The sequence below is a fragment of the Zeus faber genome (genome assembly GCF_960531495.2).
Source record: "Zeus faber genome assembly, chromosome: 21".
Classification (NCBI taxonomy): Eukaryota; Metazoa; Chordata; class Actinopteri; order Zeiformes; family Zeidae; genus Zeus; species Zeus faber.
The window spans coordinates 25,872,052-25,892,875 of record NC_137208.1 but is presented as its reverse complement, the minus strand read 5'-3'; the positions used below and the strand labels follow the sequence as shown (position 1 = coordinate 25,892,875).

General features: G+C 46.0%; 1 protein-coding gene across 1 annotated transcript in view; it reads right to left on the bottom strand.

The window, feature by feature from the left end:
• The window catches only part of LOC307246323 (twinfilin-1-like), a 54,855-nt gene extending 39,252 nt beyond the window's left edge, over positions 1 to 15,603 (bottom strand). Inside the window, exons 1-3 of the mRNA XM_080022227.1 lie at positions 15,534 to 15,603; positions 9,737 to 9,814; positions 8,301 to 8,479 (exon numbers count right to left, since the gene is read on the bottom strand). Of these exons, the coding sequence (XP_079878353.1) occupies positions 8,301 to 8,479; positions 9,737 to 9,814; positions 15,534 to 15,558 (282 nt within the window). The 5' untranslated portion in view covers positions 15,559 to 15,603. The remainder of the gene's footprint in view (positions 1 to 8,300; positions 8,480 to 9,736; positions 9,815 to 15,533) is intronic.
• Between the last annotated feature and the right edge of the window lie 5,221 nt (positions 15,604 to 20,824).

The following is a 20,824-nucleotide window of genomic DNA, read 5'->3' as shown; positions in this document are numbered from 1 at the left end:
TTGAAGAAGACCTCATTCAATGGAACAATGGAACCTACCCATCTCACTAATTGGTAGGATAGCAGCAGTGAAAATGAATATACTTCCAAAAATATGTATTTTCAATGACCCCAGTGCAATCAACATTGGTTTAATACTCTAGACTCAATAGTCAACAAATTTTATTGGAAATACAAGAAACCGAGAATTAAATTAGCAACACTAGAGCAAGCAACTAGCAACTAGCAACACTATCGTCTGACCAGCGATGGACAATTATCACCTGGTCCCCGGGCGCGTCTACGTATGCTGCCCACTGCTCCTGGCTGTGCCCCCGGAGGAAGGACAACCCAGGATGGGTCAAAAGCAGAGGATCCATTTCACCGGCCACCATCAAAAGCATGTGCGTGTGTGTGTGTGTGCAAGCATGTGTTATAGTGTGGTGTGTTGTGTGATAAATAAAGACTGTTTCTGTTTCTTAGAGAAAAACAAAGACTGTGGAGGCCTGGCAGCCCCAAACTTAAGATACTACTATCTAGCAAACCAGCTTCAATTTATAATTAAATGGTTACAACCAGAGCAACAATTGGCCCATGGATGGTGAGATATTGAACAAACTGAATGTCAGGTGTTATCATTATCTAATCTCCCATTCCTTACTGAATCAATAAGGAAACAAAATTGCTTTAAAAACCCATTTATCGCAACAACTCTGTCAGCCTGGCGGAAATTCCTCAAACTCAGTGGTCACATTCTATCTCCAAACAAATTCACGCCAAAAAAACAGATTTCCTGGTTAAAAACAGACCAATAACCTTTAGGTCTTGGAAAAGACAAGGAATTACTCATCTGGAACACATTTTTGAAAACAATTCGCTTATATCCTTCCCAACCTTAACCTGAAGGTATAATATCTGTTAGGAGGTGTGCTGAATGAACCCAGGTGCAGAGCACAAGGAGGAGGCGAGGTGGCAAAAATAGAGGTTTACTCAAAACAAGTACAAAAACTGGGCAAAAACAAATAAGACGTCTCGGGAGCTTGGAACAAGAGCGTTGTCATGAGGTTAGACAAACTCAAGACTGAGCGCCTGAGGACACAAACGACAGGGTCTTAATAGGGACAACCAAACGAGACACAGGTGAAACAAATCACCTAATGAGGCAGGGTAATCAGGAACAGAAATAGGTGAAGCAGAGCAACCCTGAAAAGGCAGTACTGGCGGCATCTAGTGGCCGATGCCGGTAGGCCCCGGGCGAACCCTGACAGGACCCCCCCGTCTAGGAACGGCTCCCGACGTTCCTCCAGGGAGTGTCGGGCGGCGACGGCGGAAATCCTGGATCAGAGAGGGCTCCAGGATATCCCGGGCCGGAACCCAGGAGCGCTCCTCCAGCCCGTAACCCTCCCAGTCCACCAGGTATTGCAGGGCCCCGCGGACCCGGTGGGAGCCCAGGAGCCAGCGGACCGTGTAGGCGGGCTGACCGTCGATGATGCGAGGCGCCGGAGGAGGCCTCGTGGTGGGCGCCAAGGTGCTGGTGACCACCGGTCGGAGCCGCGACACGTGGAAGGTGGGGTTTATCCTCATGGACCTGGGGAGCAGAAGACGGTATGTGGCAGGATTGACCCGCCGCACGATCTTGAAGGGCCCAACATACCGTGGCGCGAGCTTGCGTGACTCCACCCGTAATGGAAGGTCCCTGGTGGACAGCCAGACCCTCTGGCCCGGACGGAGCATAGGCGCTGGTCTGCGCCGTCGGTTGGCCTGGATCTGCTGCTGCCAGGATGTCCTCAGCAGGGCCTGACGAGCCCTCTGCCAGGTCCGTCGGCACCGCTGGACGAACCGCTGGGCTGACGGCACTCCCACCTCTGCCTCCTGCTCCTGAAACAGAGGAGGTACGTACCCGAACTGGCACTCAAACGGGGACATGCCAATGGAAGAGCAGCGCAGAGTGTTGTGAGCGTATTCCGCCCACACTAGATGGTCGCTCCAGGAGGCAGGGTTGGAGGACACGAGGCACCTCAGTGTTGTCTCCAGGTCCTGGTTGACCCGCTCCGTCTGGCCATTGGATTGAGGGTGGAAACCGGAGGACAGGCTGACGGAGGCGCCAAGGAGCTGGTGGAACGCTTTCCAGAACCGGGATGCAAACTGCGGGCCGCGGTCTGACACCACGTCCAGGGGCAGGCCGAACACCCTGAAAACGTGCTGCACCATGAGCTCAGCAGTCTCCAGAGCTGAGGGAAGCTTGGGCAGAGGAATAAAGCGGCAAGCCTTGGAGAACCTGTCCACCACGACAAAGATGACGGTGTGGCCCCGTGGTGGAAGGCCGGTGATGAAGTCCACTGAGAGGTGTGACCAGGGCCGACTGGGGATGGGAAGGGGATGCAGCAGCCCCATGGGACGTGACCGGGGCTTCTTGTTCTGGGTGCAGATGGTGCAGGCAGCGACGAAGGACCGGACGTCCTGCTCCATGGTAGGCCACCAGAAACGCCTGCGGAGGAACTCGAGGGTCCTGGAGATCCCCGGGTGGCCAGTGAGGCGGGATGAATTCCCGCATTGCAGGACTTGTGATCGGACAGCCTTCGGGACAAACAGGTGACCCGGGGGCCCGTTGCCGGGATCCGCCTCCCTCCTTTGGGCCTGCCGGACCTGCGTCTCGATTCCCCAGCGGACCGGAGCCAAGATGCAGGAGCTCTGGAGAATGGGCTCGGGGAGTTCAACCAGCTCAGGAGGGTCGAACTGTCTGGAGAGAGCATCGGGCTTGAGGTTCTTGGACCCGGGACGATATGACAGGATGAAGTTGAACCGATTGAAGAACAAGGCCCATCGGGCTTGACGGGATTTGAGGCGTTTGGCATCCTGAATGTATGTCAGGTTCTTGTGGTCGGTCCAGACGACAAATGGGTGTTGGGCCCCCTCCAGCCAGTGCCGCCACTCCTCCAACGCCAGTTTGACTGCCAGTAGCTCCCGGTTCCCTATGTCATAGTTCCGTTCCGCTGGGGTGAGGCGACGGGAGAAGAAAGCACATGGATGGAGCTTCTTGTCGTGAGTCCTTTGGGACAAAACGGCCCCCACTCCCACATCGGAAGCATCCACCTCCACCACGAAGGGTAGGGTAGGCTCTGGTGTGGCCAGGACAGGGGCAGCGGTGAACCACGTCTTGAGAGCCCTGAACGCCCCCTCAGCCTCCGCAGTCCAGGCGAAGCGGGCTGTGGATGTCCTAGTGAGGGCGGTGAGGGCAGTCGCCACAGTGCTAATACCCCGAATGAATCGCTTGTAAAAATTGGCAAACCCGAGGAAGCGCTGCACCTGTTTGACCGAGGTGGGTGGTGGCCAGTCCCGGACGGCTTCGGTCTTGGCAGGATCCATCTGGACGTGACCCTCGGTGATGACAAACCCCAGGAACTGAACGGTGGTGGCGTGGAATTCACTCTTCTCCAGTTTCACATAGAGGCCATTGGCGAGCAGGCGGTGAAGGACCTGTCTCACATGCTGTATGTGTTCGGGAAGGGTCCTGGAGAAGATGAGGATGTCATCGATGTAGACGAACACGGAGCGGTTGAGAAACTCACGGAGGACGTCGTTTACAAAGGCCTGGAAGACAGCGAGAGCATTAGCCAATCCAAAAGGCATGACCAGGTATTCATAATGGCTGGTAGGTGTGTTGAAGGCGGTCTTCCACTCATCCCCCTCGCGGACACGGACGAGATTGTATGCGTTTCGAAGATCGAGTTTGGTGAAGATGGTGGCGCCCTGCAGTTGCTCGAAAGATGTGGACATGAGAGGAAGGGGGTAGCGATTCTTGACCGTGATCTTGTTCAGACCACGGTAATCAATGCAGGGACGCAGGCCGCCATCCCACGAAAAACCCTGCGCCCGCCGGGGAGGTAGAAGGGCGGATGAAACCTGAGGTGAGCGCCCCCCGGATGTACTCCTCCATGGCTGTAGTCTCAGGGGCAGAGAGAGAAGAGACGTCCTCGAGGAGGGCAGGTGCCAGGCAGAAGGTCGATGGCGCAGTCATAGGACCGATGGGGAGGAAGCGTGGTGGCCCGTCTCTTGCTGAAGACCTCCCTCAGATCGGCATACTCGTGGGGCACTCGTGAATACTCGGGATGGATGGGACCTTGATACGGACTGGAGCCAGGACATGGACAGGAACTCCGGAGTGGGCTGGGGCTTGGGAAGGAGCCCGAGCTTGGACACGGACTGGAGGCTCGAGAGGGTGAGAAGACGGACTACAACGAAGACAGGTGGTGTGGCAGGCAGGACCCCATTCGGTGAGACGCCCGGAGGCCCAGTCCAGATGTGGGTTGTGACGGGCTAGCCATGGGTAGCCCAGGACCAGTGGAAACTCAGGAGAGTGGATGAGGTGGAGCTGGATTACCTCTGAATGTTTTCCCTCCAGTGACAGCCAAAGGGGCGCGGTGAGATTGCACACGCTACCGGACCCCAGTGGTCTTCCATCCAGGGCTGTCACCGTGAGAGGATGCTCTAGAGGTGCCAGAGGGAGCTTTAGGGCCTTTGCTAGCCCTACATCCAGGAAGCTACCTGCAGTGCCGGAATCCACCATAGCTTGGAGGGAGTGATGTTGATCTCCCCAGGCGAGGAAGGCAGCCAGCCGGACCCCGGTCGCCTCGAGCTCGGGAGAGAAGGTTGGCCTCGTCGCAGTCCTCCCTACCCTGGACGAGAGTTGGCTTTTCCCGAGAGCTCAGGGCAGGAAGAAAAGAAATGCCCCGGGATCCCACAGTACAAGCAGCAGCGCTCTCTCATCCGCCGGTCACGGTCGGACCGAGAGAGCCGTGTGCTGCCTACTTGCATCGGCTCATCCCTTGATGCTGGAGGCGGGCTCGGGATAGCCAGGGGATGCTCGGGAGGCCTCGTCCCCAGAGCCGCTCTGCGCGCTGGTCTTGGTGAAGCGGGGAAAAAGCGTTCCCCTTGTCTCTCCCGGAGGCGGTTGTCCACCCGAATCGCTGTATCGATGAGCGTGTCCAGGTCCTCCTGCGCCTCCCAGGATGCCAGCTCGTCCTTGACACCCTCATTGAGACCCTCCTGGAAGGCCGCGATGAGTGCCTCGCTGTTCCATCCGGACGCCACGGCGAGGGTGCGGAATGCGATGGCGTAGTCCGCTACGCTCTGTCCCCCCTGGCGGAGCCAGAGTAGCCGTGTCGACGCCTCCCTCCCACTGACTGAGTGGTCAAACACTCGGCGCATCTCCCCGGCAAAAGCCTGGTAGCTGGAGCAGGCCAGGGTTTGCCGATTCCAGATGGCTGTGGCCCAGGAGAGTGCTTTGCCGGTGAGTAGCGTGACCACGTATGCCACCTGTGAGCGCTGGGTGGGGAACTGTGACGGCTGGAGCTCGAAAGCCAGGGAGCATTGTGTCAGAAAGCCACGACAACCCCCTGGGTTACCGTCGTACCTCTCTGGCGCCGGCAGTCGTGGTTCGCGGTGATCTGGAGGACGCGGGTCCATGAGAGGCAGCACTGGCGCAGGGGCCATAGGTGGAGCCTGTGCCTGGCTCTGCTGGACGGCCTGGGCGAGCGACTGCAGGTTGTCCAGGACCTGTTGGAGAACCCGCTCATGACGGCCAATCGCAACCCCCTGGTTCGTCAAGGCCACCCGCAGGCTCTCCACCTCTGGAGGCTGGCTCTCTGCTGGGTCCATGTTGTGGCTCAGTCTTGCTGTTAGGAGGTGTGCTGAGTGAACCCAGGTGCAGAGAACAAGGCAGAGGCGAGGTGGCAAAAATAGAGGTTTACTCAAAACAAGTACAAAAACTTGGCAAAAACAAATAAGACATCTCGGGAGCTTGGAACAAGAGCGTTGTCATGAGGTTAGACAAACTCAAGACTGAGAGCCTGAGGACACAAACGACAGGGTCTAAATAGGGACGACCAAACGAGACACAGGTGAAACATATCACCTAATGAGGCAGGGTAATCAGGAACAGAAATAGGTGAAGCAGAGCAACCCTGAAAAGGCAGTACTGGTGGCATCTAGTGGCCGATGCCGGTAGGCCCCAGGCGAACCCTGACAATATCAGTGGCCACGGCTTCCTTCAATTCCTTCATGTACAGCAGTCTCTAAAAGTTAAAATCTCATTGACGAACAACATCCTCCAACGACCTCAAATGATTGAAAATCTTGATCATATCGGTCACTTGAAAAATCCCTTATTATTAAAATTAAAATATAATATAATATATATGATATATATATTATATAATATAATATATTATATTAAAATATAAACTTTTAATAAAAACAGATGACACCTTATCTTTACCTACAATGAAATGGGAAAGAGACCTTGCTGTTCCCACCAATATTAACCTGTGGAAGCTTATTTGCAACAACACCTTTTCTATGACCCACAACTCCAAAGTGCAACTCATCCAAAATAAGATCTTGCACAGAGCCATATCACGGAACACAAAATGTTCAAAATGGGTTTTGTGGCTGAAGACATTTGCTCTCACTGTTCCCTTGATACTAGAGATGACTACTTTCATGCCTTCTGGCTCTGCCCACCTATCCTAGCATTCTGGACCAACATCACGAAGAAGCTATCAACCCTTCTGGGTCGCAGCATTCCAGTCTCCCCATCTACATGTCTTCTCGGTGACCTCTCCTCGGTCGACCCTCTACTGAAACACCATCAACCCATTTTGATCGTCTGAACAATTGCCAGGAAAACAATAGAGCCCTGGGACTGAGTAATGCTCCACGGGGCTGGGCGATGGGGTTGCTCCACGGCCCTCTGGCTTCTCTGGGGGCCCAGGGGTCTTCTGTGGCCGCAGGGCAGGGTACTCGGGGCTTTCCGTAGGGTGTCTACAAGGCTGCGGAGTTTGGGGGGCTTCGGGGCCCTTTCCACTACTTGAAGGAGCCGCGACATAATACGGACCTTCTACACCAGTACCAATGGGGATAAGTCATGTACACTCACCGGTGGACATCATACACACACACACACACACACACACACACACACACACACACACACACACACACACACACACACACACACACACACACACACACACACACACACACACACACACACACACACACTCTCCTTTCCTCCCTCATTTACTGCCATAACTATGACAGGAAGAGGCCATCTGACCAGTTGTAGTTCCAGTTTTCCTGGACCTAATTAAATGTTTTAAATACATGTTGTCATCCAATGTTTGTGTTTTTGTGTAAATGTTGTTTGTTTCTATGTTTATTTGTCCCACCCATGGTGATTCTCCCCCTCTTGGAGTGGTGATCAGTTGTTTATAGACCCATACATGACACATAGTTCTCCAAAGAGGAAGTTGGTGGTGGTTCTCTATTACCAAAAACTGTGTTCTTGTCATTCTACAGGTCATCCACAGGACAGAGTTATTGCAGTAGTTCTTGATGATTTAAGAATTAATAAAGAGTTGCATTGCAGGTTGAGATCTTGACCTCCACTTGCAGACTAACTCTGTCCTAGATGCAATGGCATACAAATACTCTGTGTTGTATGCCCAGCATGCTGACAGCACAGGTAATTTTGAACAAATAATAATAACAAATAATAATAATAAATGAATAAAATAAAATAAATGAAAAATTCACATGCATGCCGAGCCATGGGTTTGCAACCTGGTCAGATCACGGATCAACTACGTTCCGTTACACCACTCCAAGATGGCGGACTAGGCTACCAACTTATTGGTAATTGTGACTTTTTTGCACTGATACTGCATGTATTTGGAGTATCTGCACTATAAACAAAAGGAGTGGAAGGGAATGTCAAGGAAAGCAGGCGCTCGCTGTGAATTCGCTGGACAAACACCTGCTCTGTTCACATATAACGCTCAATTGGACATTATGTAGACTTTGTCCTAGGGTTTTAGGCTGGGTAAAGTCCAGTTAATATCCTGTCCAATTGATTCAGACATTTGCGTTAACACATACAGCTCCTCCGGGTAATATCCGGACAATTTCAGGGTTGCAGGGCATGTGTGAAAGCAGTTTTAGTAACTTTCAGCATTTCGTTTTTCGCACCAAGGACAATTATCCCAGTATTGTCCTTATTTAGTTGCAGGAAAGTGTGACAGAGCCAATCACTGATTTGTTCAATGCACTGGCATAGCAGATCTGTGGGACCACACCGTCACCTGATAATACAGCTATGTAGATTTGAGTGTCGTCAGCATAACGATGAACAGGAACAAGCGAAAAATGGGGGGGTGAGTGAATAGCTACTGTTTTATCGGGACTCTTTATCAGAGAGATGGAGTAATCCTTCTTTAGCCCCCATCAAATGTGTACCCATTAATTTTAAAGTGCTTTACTCACAGTGGAGCAATCGGGAGACCAAGCCAAAAAGAGCCACTCGTAACCGTGGCTGTTGGTGGAGTCCAGGCGGTAGAGGAGGTAGGAAGGCTTGTCTTCCTCCAGGAGAGGCAAGACATAGGTGTCGTATTCCTGGTCCCACTTCTGACAAGCTTGTCTGGTTCCCCCCAAAATGAGTTGCTCTAAAGACCAACGACAAAATACAGCAGGTCTATAGCACGCCGTTTTAACATTTAATCCATAGGACGAACTAGTCACTTTTCAAAAGTTACTAACATCTTTATTTCAGTTACTAGTTGCTATTCCAAAAGTTAATAGTAACTATCTTAGTTTTACAAGTCAGAATGTATTAGGTACCAGCACTGATTTATTAGATAACAGTAACTATGATGGTTTGGACACATATGTAGGAGAGATGAGAGTTACATTGGGAAAAGGATGCTGAGGGTGGAGCTGCCAGGCAAGAGGAAAAGAGGAAGGCCAAAGAGAAGGTTTATGGATGTAGTGAGGGAGGACATGCAGGTGGTTGGTGTAAGGGAGGAAGATGCACAGAACAGAAGGTATTGGAGGCAGATGATCCGCTGTGGCGACCCCTAACGGGAGCAGCCGATAGAGAAAGAGGAAGTAGAAGAACTATTACAATTAGTATTACAAGAATACTATGGGGCTGTTTGAGATATCAAATAGTTGCCTCCGACTAGTATTTATTCTAGTATAGCACAACCACTATTAATTGAGTACTAGCACTTACTCATTTGTGACTAGTGCCTTTTCTTGCTGTTACTAGTAATAATTTTTGTTTTACCAGAAACAATGTACTTTTACCAGAGAAATCACTGGACAAAACAGCTTGCTACTAGCAAAAATTAAAAATGTACAAGTAACAACAGGATATTATGGCTATTTTTATTATACTACAAAACAACTACCATAGTCTAATTTAGGGCTAGATTCTGTATTTCAGAATAATAACATTTTTTTCCCTTCTTGAAAATTCAAGATGAATAAAATAAAAAGATAATTGATGATAACACTGAAAGTATTTCAGGTATACACTGTGCTTCATAATCCTTGACAGCAGCTCAGGATGGATTTACTCCATGAACTTGGGTCCATACTATACAGTATATCAGTCTGGAATGACTCTGTTCAACGGTGGTTCCCCTCGGTTGGTCGCAGCGGTTACTGGTGTTACCGGTGTTAAACAGTGTTTGGGCATACACCAATTACATTACTTTCCCACTGCCCCCACCGTCGGTTTGTTTTTTTGTTTTTGTTTTTTGTTTTATCAGCGCTGACGTTCATCCAATAAAGGAACTAAAATTTGTAAAATACTAATCATGCTTTTAATACTTAGTACGCTACAAAACTGAAAGTGAAAGTGTTCCTCATCATGGCATCCCTACCCCTCAATTAACAGGTTGCCGGGTTTTTCTCACCATTGTTGATGACGACCTTAATGAGGCGGTAGGCTCCATTTCTGGCTTTGGAGAAGACGTCTCGCACCTCCCCTGTAGCTGTTAAGAAGAAAATCACTTCAATCATGTAACAGCTTTGGGGAAAATAACTTCAGAATCAAATAACTAATGACATATAACAGTTCATTTCACAATGCAAATAGGCAACCAGGACTTAGAGGAGAGCAAAACAACAACCAACTATAACTGAATGACGACTACAACAACTTTGCCAAAATAATATAGACAAGACACAAAAGCTGGTAAATCAAATACTTGTCATCTAGTCCACTAATATGGTTATTATGCAAGTGAACTAATTAGGAAATATAACATGTGGTGGCTGAGCATGTTTGTTCACTCGTTTTAAAATTTGGATCTAGGAAATGGGAATTGAAATAGGGCCGGACGATATGGTCAAGATGTTGTCACAATGTGTTTTTTTTTTTTTTTTAAATATCGATCGATGTCGATAATTATCACAATATATATTGAATAATAATAATAATGCTCAATTGACAGTTTTAAGTGTATTCTCATGGCTTTCTGTTAAACTCTGAATAAATTAAATAAAATAAAAAATATGCAAACAAAAGAAGAGATAAATAAAAAATAAATAATCTATAAATATTAGGGGTGTCAAGATTCCGATTGGAAATCGAAAATTGCTCAAAATGAGCGTTCGATTTCGAAGTTCAAAATCACAATCAGGTTTGCGATTCTCCCTGTATTTTTGTGGTTAATACTGTCCGACATGGTCGCCATATTGGGGTGGTCAAGACCCGCCAGTAAACAAATGCAGCGCTGGGGGGTGTCGACTGATGCTGGCCTGGCTACCAAACCGACTTTTATGAAATTTGGTTCGGAGCTGGGAGAACAGCGGTTGGCTCCGCGGAGGGGTTCGCTGAGGGGTCAGCTGCGCCGCATCCCTCAACACATACTGCACCCGCCCACCTGGCACTAGGGCTGCAGGAACTAAATTCGAACAGAACTGGAATATGGGATGGTAGCTCAGGAGGTAGAGCTGGTCGTCTAGTAATCCAAAGGTCGCTGGTTCGATCCCAGGCTCCTCCTGATAGCATGCTGTAGTGTCCTTGAGCAAGACACTTAACCCCCAATTGCTCCTGATGGCTGCGTCCGTCGGTGTTTGAATAATTGTAAGTCGCTTTGGATAATAGCGTCTGCTAAATGACTAAATGTAATGTAATATGAAAAAAAAAAAAAACAATAAGGTTCAATATAAGTTCATCCACATTGTTGAACAATGAACACACAAGAGAGAGAAATATTCATGGTAATGGTGTGCGAAGTCCGCATCGGTGGAGACGCATGAGCGCACCGGCGCATCTCTCTCTCCTCCGACATTTCATTGTGTGTACAATGGAGAGTGTGCCTTTAACCAGATGGCCAGTAATTCCTGAGACATTGCGATGAAAGTGGGAAGTAATCCGACCATCACCGAGAGAATGTCCTCTAGAGGTTCATAACCACTGGCCGAACCACAGGGGTATTTGCCAAAAGGACGTGAGAACACAGGCGGGATTTTTTCAGGAGCGATCTGCAATCTGTTCCACAGTAGAACAGCAGCAGTTAAATTTGTAAATAAAATACATTTCGAGTTTTTATTTACTTTGTTTGGAGAAAAGATTGCTCTCATTGGAGCTGGGAAGCTGGAGGTAGTAATTCGCCTTTTACTACTAGCGTTCTCCTCTGGCAAAAATAGCATCCATTTTTCTGTGCTTATTTCGGTGAATAACCCAGTTCCGGCTCCTCCTGGTAGCGTCCTGGAGACCCTTAGTCCCCTAACTGACCCTAATTGTAGGTGGCTATTGCGATGGGTAGAGAAGACCTCCTGCAACGGTCCTTATTGCAGCAGAGCTGAAGGAGCCTCTGGCTGAATACACTCTTGTCTGACCAGTAGAAAAATGTGGAGAAATGCATTTCATTGCCTCAGTACTTGTAATCTGTGCAATGACAATAAGTTGAATCAATTCATATTGTTCATTATTCTAAAGTCTAGTTTTGCTTGAGCTCTTAGCTGTTTAGGTGTGTTGTTTAAATATGTTTGTTATCATTTATATTTTTTAATATTCAAATAAAAGTTAGTTATTGACAAACAAGTGTTTTTCTTTACAAACAAGACTCAATAGTCTAACAATGGCATAGCTGTCAGTACTGGAAAAAAAAATTCAAATGGAAAATCGAATCAAAGCGTGACCTTGAAATCGAAGTCAAATCGAATCGTGGATTTGGAGAATCATTGCACCCCAAATATATATATTTTTATATATATATGTATATTAAAAAATAATATACTATATACATTGAAACATACTGTATAATATAATCATCATTGTCGTCTGAGAACAGTCTGAAAAGTTCCAGAATCTGCACTCTGTGATTATACGCAGGGACATTTGGAGCGGACCGAAGGACTCTCTCTGACTGTGTCAGACCAGACGTCACTGAAAAACACGCATTCTGTCCTTAATCACTCTCCTTTTGCGGGGATGAGGGCCGTGCGGTGGGATATTTTTTCATCCCAGGGTACTGTTTTTGTCATATATACATATTATATATACAGTGGGGCAAAAAAGTATTAAGTCAGCCACCAATTGTGCAAGTTCTCCCACTGAAAAAGATGAGAGAGGCCTATAATTTTCATCATAGGTACAATTGGACTATGAGAGACAGAATGGGGGGAAAGAATCCAGGAAATCAAATTGTAGGATTTTTAATGAATTAATTGGTAAATTCCTCGGTAAAATAAGTATTTGGTCACCTAAAAACAAGCAAGATTTCTGGCTTTCACAGACCTGGAACTTTTTCTTTAAGAGGCTCCTCTGTCCTCCACTCGTTACCTGTATTAATGACACCTGTTTGAACTCATTATCAGTATAACAGACACCTGTCCACAACCTCAAACAGTCACACTCCAAACTCCACTATGGCCAAGACCAAAGAGCTGTCAAAAGACACCAGAAACAAAATTGTAGAGCTGCACCAGGCTGGGAAGACTGAATCTGCAATAGGTAAGCAGCTTGTTGTGAAGAAATCTAATGTGGGAGCAATTATTAGAAAATGGAAGACATACAAGACCACTGATAATCTCCCTGGATCTGGGGCTCCACGCAAGATCTCACCCCGTGGGGTCAAAATGATCACAAGAACGGTGAGCAAACATCCCAGAACCACACGGGGGGACCTAGTGAATGACCTGCAGAGAGCTGGGACCAAAGTAACAAAGGCTACCATCAGTAACACACTACGCCGCCAGGGACTCAAATCCTGTAGTGCCAGACGTGTCCCCCTGCTTAAGCCAGTACATGTCCAGGCCGGTCTGAAGTTTGCTAGAGAGCATTTGGATGATCCAGAAGAGGATTGGGAGAATGTCATATGGTCAGATGAAACCAAAATAGAACTTTTTGGTAAAAACTCAACTTGTCGTGTTTAGAGGAGAAAGAAAGCTGAGTTGCATCCAAAGAACACCATACCTACTGTGAAGCATGGGTGTGGAAACATCATGCTTTGGGGCTGTTTTTCTGTAAAGGGACCAGGACGACTGATCCGTGTAAAGGAAAGAATGAATGGGGCCATGTATCGTGAGATTTTGAGTGAAAGCATCCTTCCATCAGCAAGGGCATTGAAGATGAAACGTGGCTGGGTCTTTCAGCATGACAATGATCCCAAACACGCCGCCCGGGCAACGAAGGAGTGGCTTCGTAAGAAGCATTTCAAGGTCCTGGAGTGGCCTAGCCAGTCTCCAGATCTCAACCCCATAGAAAATCTTTGGAGGGAGTTGAAAGTCCGTGTTGCCGAGCGACAGCCCCAAAACATCACTGCTCTAGAGGAGATCTGCATGGAGGAATGGGCCAAAATACCAGCAACAGTGTGTGAAAACCTTGTGAAGACTTACAGAAAACGTTTGACCTCTGTCATTGCAAACAAAGGGTATATAACAAAGTATTGAGATGAACTTTTGTTATTGACCAAATACTTATTTTCCACCATAATTTGCAAATAAATTCTTTAAAAATCAGACAATGTGATTTTCTGGATTTTTTTTTCTCATTTTGTCTCTCATAGTTGAGGTATACCTATGATGAAAATAACAGGCCTCTCTCATCTTTTTAAGTGGGAGAACTTGCACAATTGGTGGCTGACTAACTACTTTTTTGCCCCACTGTATGTATGACCGTATGTATATGTATGTGACAAATAATCTCTTGAACTTGAACTTGAACTATTGCACATATCGACATTTAACTAACCACAAATAGCTATATTGGTTTATAAAATTCACATTTCTATTTCTTTTTTTTTCGCGAAAATTGGACAGCAATTGAAACAGCATATAGAGAAACACATACTGTACATTACACAAATACATTGAATGTTTCTTATAAAGTACCAGCTCAAGAAATATTGGATGCATATCAAATAGCCTATGGGATTTTTTAACAAAATAATCTTACATAATTTGCACACCTGGCAGTATTCCTTATCTTACTTCTTTGCAATTATTCCAATAAGCCTGTCAAAGACAATAAAATGCCATATTTTGAGAATGGGACGAGATACATTTAGCCATATAATTGAACTAAAAACCTAACCTGGACCATCTTAATCACTGGAAGATTACACAGAATTCATAAATCACAATTCACAAATAAATCTTATATCTATATTACGATTTTTTGAATAAAAAAAACAAAAACAGAAATATTTATACAATCTATATGACTTATGGTGGGTTGATTCAGGTGTGGAGCCGTTTGCATTTCTATTTGTGTTTTGTCATTTAAATGAGTGTTTAGACATTTGAACGTTGTAAGCGCGAACACATATCTATAGTCATATATTAACAATGTAACATTATTTCTAAAATTTGAAAAAATATGACATGCAGGAAGAAGCCGGAAGAAGAAGAAAAAGAAGAAGAAGAAGAAGAAATATTCATGAATCGTGTCACAGAATTCCTTCGATAGTTGATTCTGTCTGAATAGTTGTTACATATGCTGTTACATCTTTGCCCAACCTGGTTCTCGACGAGTCACTCTGTGAAAAGACTTGTTCGATTTTCCGACTTCGTTTCATTCAGTCGGTATAATGCCCAGTGAACGAGGGAGCACTTCTGGTGAACGATGGACGGGAGTCAGAAGAGTCGCGTGTGACATCTTTCGGTTAGATTAATAATATTTTGTTGGTTTGCTGAATAATATTTCAATTATGTCAAGATTATATATGAATTATGCCGCATTCTTTGACCCTTTGCCCCATTCATTTGGTCCTCAGTATCAGTAATTATTTTTCGTTTGTTGGTCGACACTTTTGCCCATTTGCTCACCCATTAACTGACTTGAAACTCGAGCTGCTTGTTCGGATGTTCGGGGCATCTGCGTGACTCTCGCAGCTGTTGCCTCTTTTTGTTTGCCAATTGTGTGTTCCGATTCCCAATGCATTTTCGTTCGATAGTAGCACCACCAAAGGCCTGGTAGGCGATGGACTGATGGACTAGAAGCTTGATCGTTAATAATTTCTCTAACCGTGGCCACTTCAATTGCGGGTCAATGCGACGGATCCGGTTTTATAAAGCTGGCCATATTAATGCGTGTCGTGCATGTTTTTTTTCCAGCCTCCTTAGAATAATACATCACAAAATACAACAGGCTTCCCTTGGGCTGGTCGTGTCGACATCGCATCATTTTTACACAAGCAGATTGCGAAATGAAATGATTGCAAATAGGCCTAAAATCACCTGAAAGGTAATGTTGTTTACCTTGTATGCCGGTTTGATGGGACATGGTACTGTGAAATGGACAGCAGAAACAGAAACACGGAGGAGGAAGGACACGGAACCGAACTGACCAGCTGACTGGACCCGCCTCTGGCGTGACGTCACAGCGTGTCGGAGCGGCATCGTTCCAAAGGGATTTTTGTTGAGTTATGCATATTGAGTACCTCTATCATATTAGTATTAATAATAAAAAAGTTATTTGAAGTATGGTCATTTTACTGGTACGAGACTGCAAATACAGCTACTGCTTGTTTTGGGTGGTGTATGATATATGGTCAGTGTGTGTGTGTGTGTGTGTGTGGCGGGGGGGGGGGGGGGGGGGGGGGGGGGGGGTGTAGTTGGTTTTATGTCAGGAGGCTCCGTCCCTTAGGGTCTACACTCCTTTTGGAATCTCCAACCCATGTAGCAGATCTGCTGAAATGCATCATGTGCATTCGCTCCAGCCAATCAGGGTGGCGCAACATAGCCATATATAAATCCCGAAAGTACACCCTTCCTCCTCATTTGCAATTCAACAGCAACTTATTAGCATTAGCACTGACCCTTGTATGTTCTTCATTCCAAGATCAAGATCACCGTCATCGGGTATTACTTGGCTCTTGAAATGGCTCTTTCTCCAGTAAAAGCCATTTGTGCCACTTGTGCCACTTGTGCCACTTTGGCCAGAGCACACTGCACCAGCCTCGTGGAGTCACCAGTGCGTGACAGCCTGTGACACCTCATGCAGTTGGACAAGGCCACTGGGAAGACGATGGCACCATCATCATCCACCGGCAGGGAGTACCACAAACCCCTCATCCTAAACGAGGCCGCAATGCCACGCCATCTTTTCCCAGCCTTCCTCTCCAACCTCTTTTCGGGACCAGTGGCAAACAGCTCGACGAAGTCTAGGCAGCTCCGTCTGCGGGGAAATAATCCGGCCCCTTTGGGCAGATTTCTTTGGCCTCCTCTGCTCTGCTGTGGGTCGCCTGAGGATCCCCATGCCACCACCACCACTAGTGGCTGCAGATGTGGACCTGATGGTAGGTGGGGCGTATGCGAGTCAGGAGCTGCTAGTGGAACCGATGGCTCCTGCTATACCCTCCCTTGACCAATATTACCGGGGTCCTGGGCGTCACCATGTGTCGTCCTACAACCCCTTCACCAGGAACGTGGGATTCGAGGATCAGAGGACGGGCATTGTTCGCCTCAGGAGTCGCTAGCGTACTATTTTGTTCCGACCTCAGTGGGCTCTTGGGCATCCAAGAAACCACTGTTGCCGTAGGATAAATTCACGCCTACCAATAAGATATTTATCTTATCGACCCAGGCAGTGGCAGCAATGTCCACTATAGCAACGCTGGCTCGCTCGGGTCCAACAGCCATCCTCCACCTCACCCAGGCCCAGGCCGAATGCGTGGGCTGTTACGTGGTGCTGTCAGTGGTTAGCCACAGGCCTCTCTGATACATACAGTAAGCTCTGGGACAGAGGTAATGGAAAAAAAGTTATATTATCTTCCACCATGCTTATGCGGGGAGCTGATAGACCTGGAGGATGCTCGCACACAGAACCTCACAGGTGGGTGCATGCCGTGTCAGGGTGGGACTCCCACGGTTGTGCAAGGGCAACATCCCCTGCGAGGCATGTTGCGCCCTGACTGACAGCACACAATGAGCGTCTGAACCTCTGGATCACCAGCAAATCCAGGGTCCAGGCGCAGTCCCACGCCATGACTTTAGCTACATCATGCTCCATGAAGACGCGCGCTGCAGTTCCCTCGAACCCCACCGCCATTTTGAGGCATGGTGGGAATGGTGATGATGTCACTTGAGGAAGCTGCTGCTCTTAATGCGGAGATTGCAGTTCTCCTCTGCAGGGTAGCCGTGACAGTGGTTCCCTCTGAACATTGGAACAGAAGGTTTTACTTCCAGGTTCCAAAACCTGCGTGTGCGTCCGATTACACACACAGAATAGGCACATGGTGACTCTTCCATTTCGCGTGTATCACGATGGCTTATGAGTCAGCGAGTCGGGCTTCACCAATCATTTCTCCGTGCCCATTTTCCGTGTGGAAGCTTTGACCAGCCTGTAGAGGCATCAGTTTTCTAGGACATTGGTATGCGGCTCCCTGGTCGTCGCCATCCCCATTTGTCTGTTTCTATCTGTGTGACGTTTCCGCAGGGTCCCTTTACCAGTAGGTGCTCGGCGTTGCGGATATTTTATTTCACGGGCCACTCAGTGTTCTGTTGTGTGTCTGTGTTTAAGTGGCTCAAGATTCAAGATTCAAGATTTTTTTTTATTTGTCACATACATATACATACTTTCATACATATATGCAGTGAAATGTAATAGGGCTAATAGGCTAATACTCTCTCTGTGGATAGAGTGTGTGTAGTGCTAGTTGGTTCCCATTGGCCCTTCAGTGAGGCACAATGGATTGCCAGGGTCGCAGTGTGCGTAGATTACATTCACCGCTGGCTTTGGCTGCTTCAGCCTCTACCTGGACCGTTATACACTCGGAGTGTTTGGGTAGATCGTGGGTCTCCGCCCTTAGTATATCAATAGGAGCATAGCCCCTAAGCGGCGGAGCCTCCTGACATAGAATGAGAGTTACTGTACTTTGTACAGTCACTATAGTTACTGTAGTTACTAACTACAGCCTAAGGGGGTTTTGCCTCCTTTATAGAACTACAAACTACAGTAACTCTCGATTTAGTGAGATACCTTAATAACCATGTGAAGGACTGAGGGAAATTACATGGTAGAGAATAAAACTGGGCCATACCACAAGATTAGAAGCTCAGTGGAACAACGCCCTGCAATGTGGATAGAATTTGTGGAATTAAAGGTCTTTTAAGCCAGAACCGCTTTGAGGTTTGTTTTTTTTTAATTCAGAACAGATCCTATGACGTATCTTTCTCTGTTAATTCTATTTTTTAAAGCTGAGAAAACATACATTCAAATACAATTCCATATCAATTCTATATTTACATTTTATTGTTATCAATTCATAAACTTAAAACGAAATCCAGCAAAACAAGCAATCGACATTGATCAAATGGAAGTAAGACATCTTCTTACACCAGTGGATACAAAGAAAGTGTGAACGTGTTCAAGATCCAATTCCATGCTTCTGTGTTAGTGAAGAAGACCCACTCACTTAAACTGATGTGTACAGTGTTCATTGTCATGAAACCACCATGAATCATGTCCGAAATTAGTTGATACACATTAACAGAGAATGTGATAATTCATTTATATATTAAAGTACACAATGCCAAAGAATTACTGGAACACATTAATACGTTGTTACGGTAATGCTGTAAGCTACATTACCGTAACAATGTAGTATCATATTTTTTCAAAAAATATACATTTTTATCAATTTTAAACATGACACTCGAAAGAGTAGTGGGGGAATGTAGTGATTAATGGAGTATTCATTTTCGCAATGTAATTGTGCGTTTTGCTATTTTATGCTAAGCTAAGCTAAACTAAGCTAAGCGAAGTTAAAGTGCATTAATTACTGTAACACCAATATTTAATTGTCCGGATGCATTAGGGTTATTAATAAGAAAAGCACAGAAAGAACACTAAAATAATGTCATATTTAAAAAAAACTAAGTGGGCCATATAGTAGGCAGTGTATTTTATGATTTAAAATAATTATTTTACATTCTCTGTGAATATGTGTATCTTATTCACTTGAGACAGGGATAATGGTGATTTCATGATAATGACTCTTTATGCCCCATTGAAAGAGTTATTGAAAAGTAAGCTCACATGGTCCATTTAATTTGTCTTCATGTATTTTTTCTTTTCCAAATAGAGTGCTGCAGAGATGACGTATTTTTATATTTTTGGCATCACTCCGGTTCCCTGGACCAAAAGCCAATAGGGTTTTTCTATTGGATTTTGGATTATTGTAGAAAATAAACTCAGTGGCAAACAAAAGTTTATGATGCTTACATGTTTTGTTCAGCAAAATAATCTTTACAAATTAACACCACTTTTATGATTTTTGAAACGTAAATGCAATCGCCAAAAGTAAAAAGCTAATGCTAGGTTATAAACGAACTACGCCACGATCGTATGAGTTCAATGTCACCACCACTAAGATTCCAACTTTAAATTTGATTACACACTCTTACCTTTTTTTCAAACGCCTGGAAAGTTTGTGTTAGAATAGTTTGCAAGATTTGAGATTGCATATATGTATGTGGCAAATAAACCTCTTGAAAGAGCGCAAGTATAAAAAAAACTAGAGGCTGTTAAGGTTGACTAGTCAGTAGATGAGTTTCCGTGTCCAGAGTGATGATGTTTAATGTTCATAACCTTAGAGGTTTCTAAGGTCTGATTTAGCCACTTGTTATTGGCCGCCTTTTTTAAGACACTTAAAAGCTTCAAAATTCACGAGTGGGGTATTTAATGTTGTATTTTATGTTGTAGAATAAAATATGGAAAAGATATATATCTTAAGCTTGTGTTCACCACAGACCTTACTTCAGGCATTTAACTAAAAACCTATTCAATAAACACATTGACTTCGGGACGAGAGAACCGTGAAGTGTGAAAATACGAACTAATTTCCAGGTTTTAGGGACTCACTCCTGCAGCACTGAATAGAATACTGAAATGTACAGTATGTATGTTTATCACAGCTTGTTTAAGCTATAATTTTGTATAGTCCAGAAACAGTAGCTGTCAATGATTATATACACTCACACGCCAAAATAAATAAAGTGCATTTCTGTTTTTAATTCTACTTATATATTTCCTCATTTGCAGTTACTTGGTGCCCGTCACTGTTAGCATGGTGAACGAGAGGCCCATGCCGCACGTAGATTCCCAGAAAGCCCACATGCAACCGAGCTTCCCGTACTGCGTCACGCATGGCAACTGGGTCACACATCACATGTGTCCTGTGAAACACAGGACCAGGAATCCATAGAAAGGAATCATAGTGACAGTGAGGAAGTGTTGCAGCCGGCCCTGTCCAACATTGGATCCTCTTTCTCAAGACTGGCATGTACAAATCTCCAGCCTGGATCGAGACAAGTACAACACTCCTTGAATCATCAAGAGCTCTAAGCCCATCCCTTACCCCATCAGGTGGCAGCTGAGGTGAAACAGATTAATGATCCAACATTGAGAACAAGAGGGAAACACTGAAATACAAGAGCAACATCAGAATACATAATATGCCTTTTACTTTCAAAAATATGACATTATGTTCATAACAGTTGTGGCACTCTGCACATTTAAGGATGCATTCCCCTACATCACCAGGAAC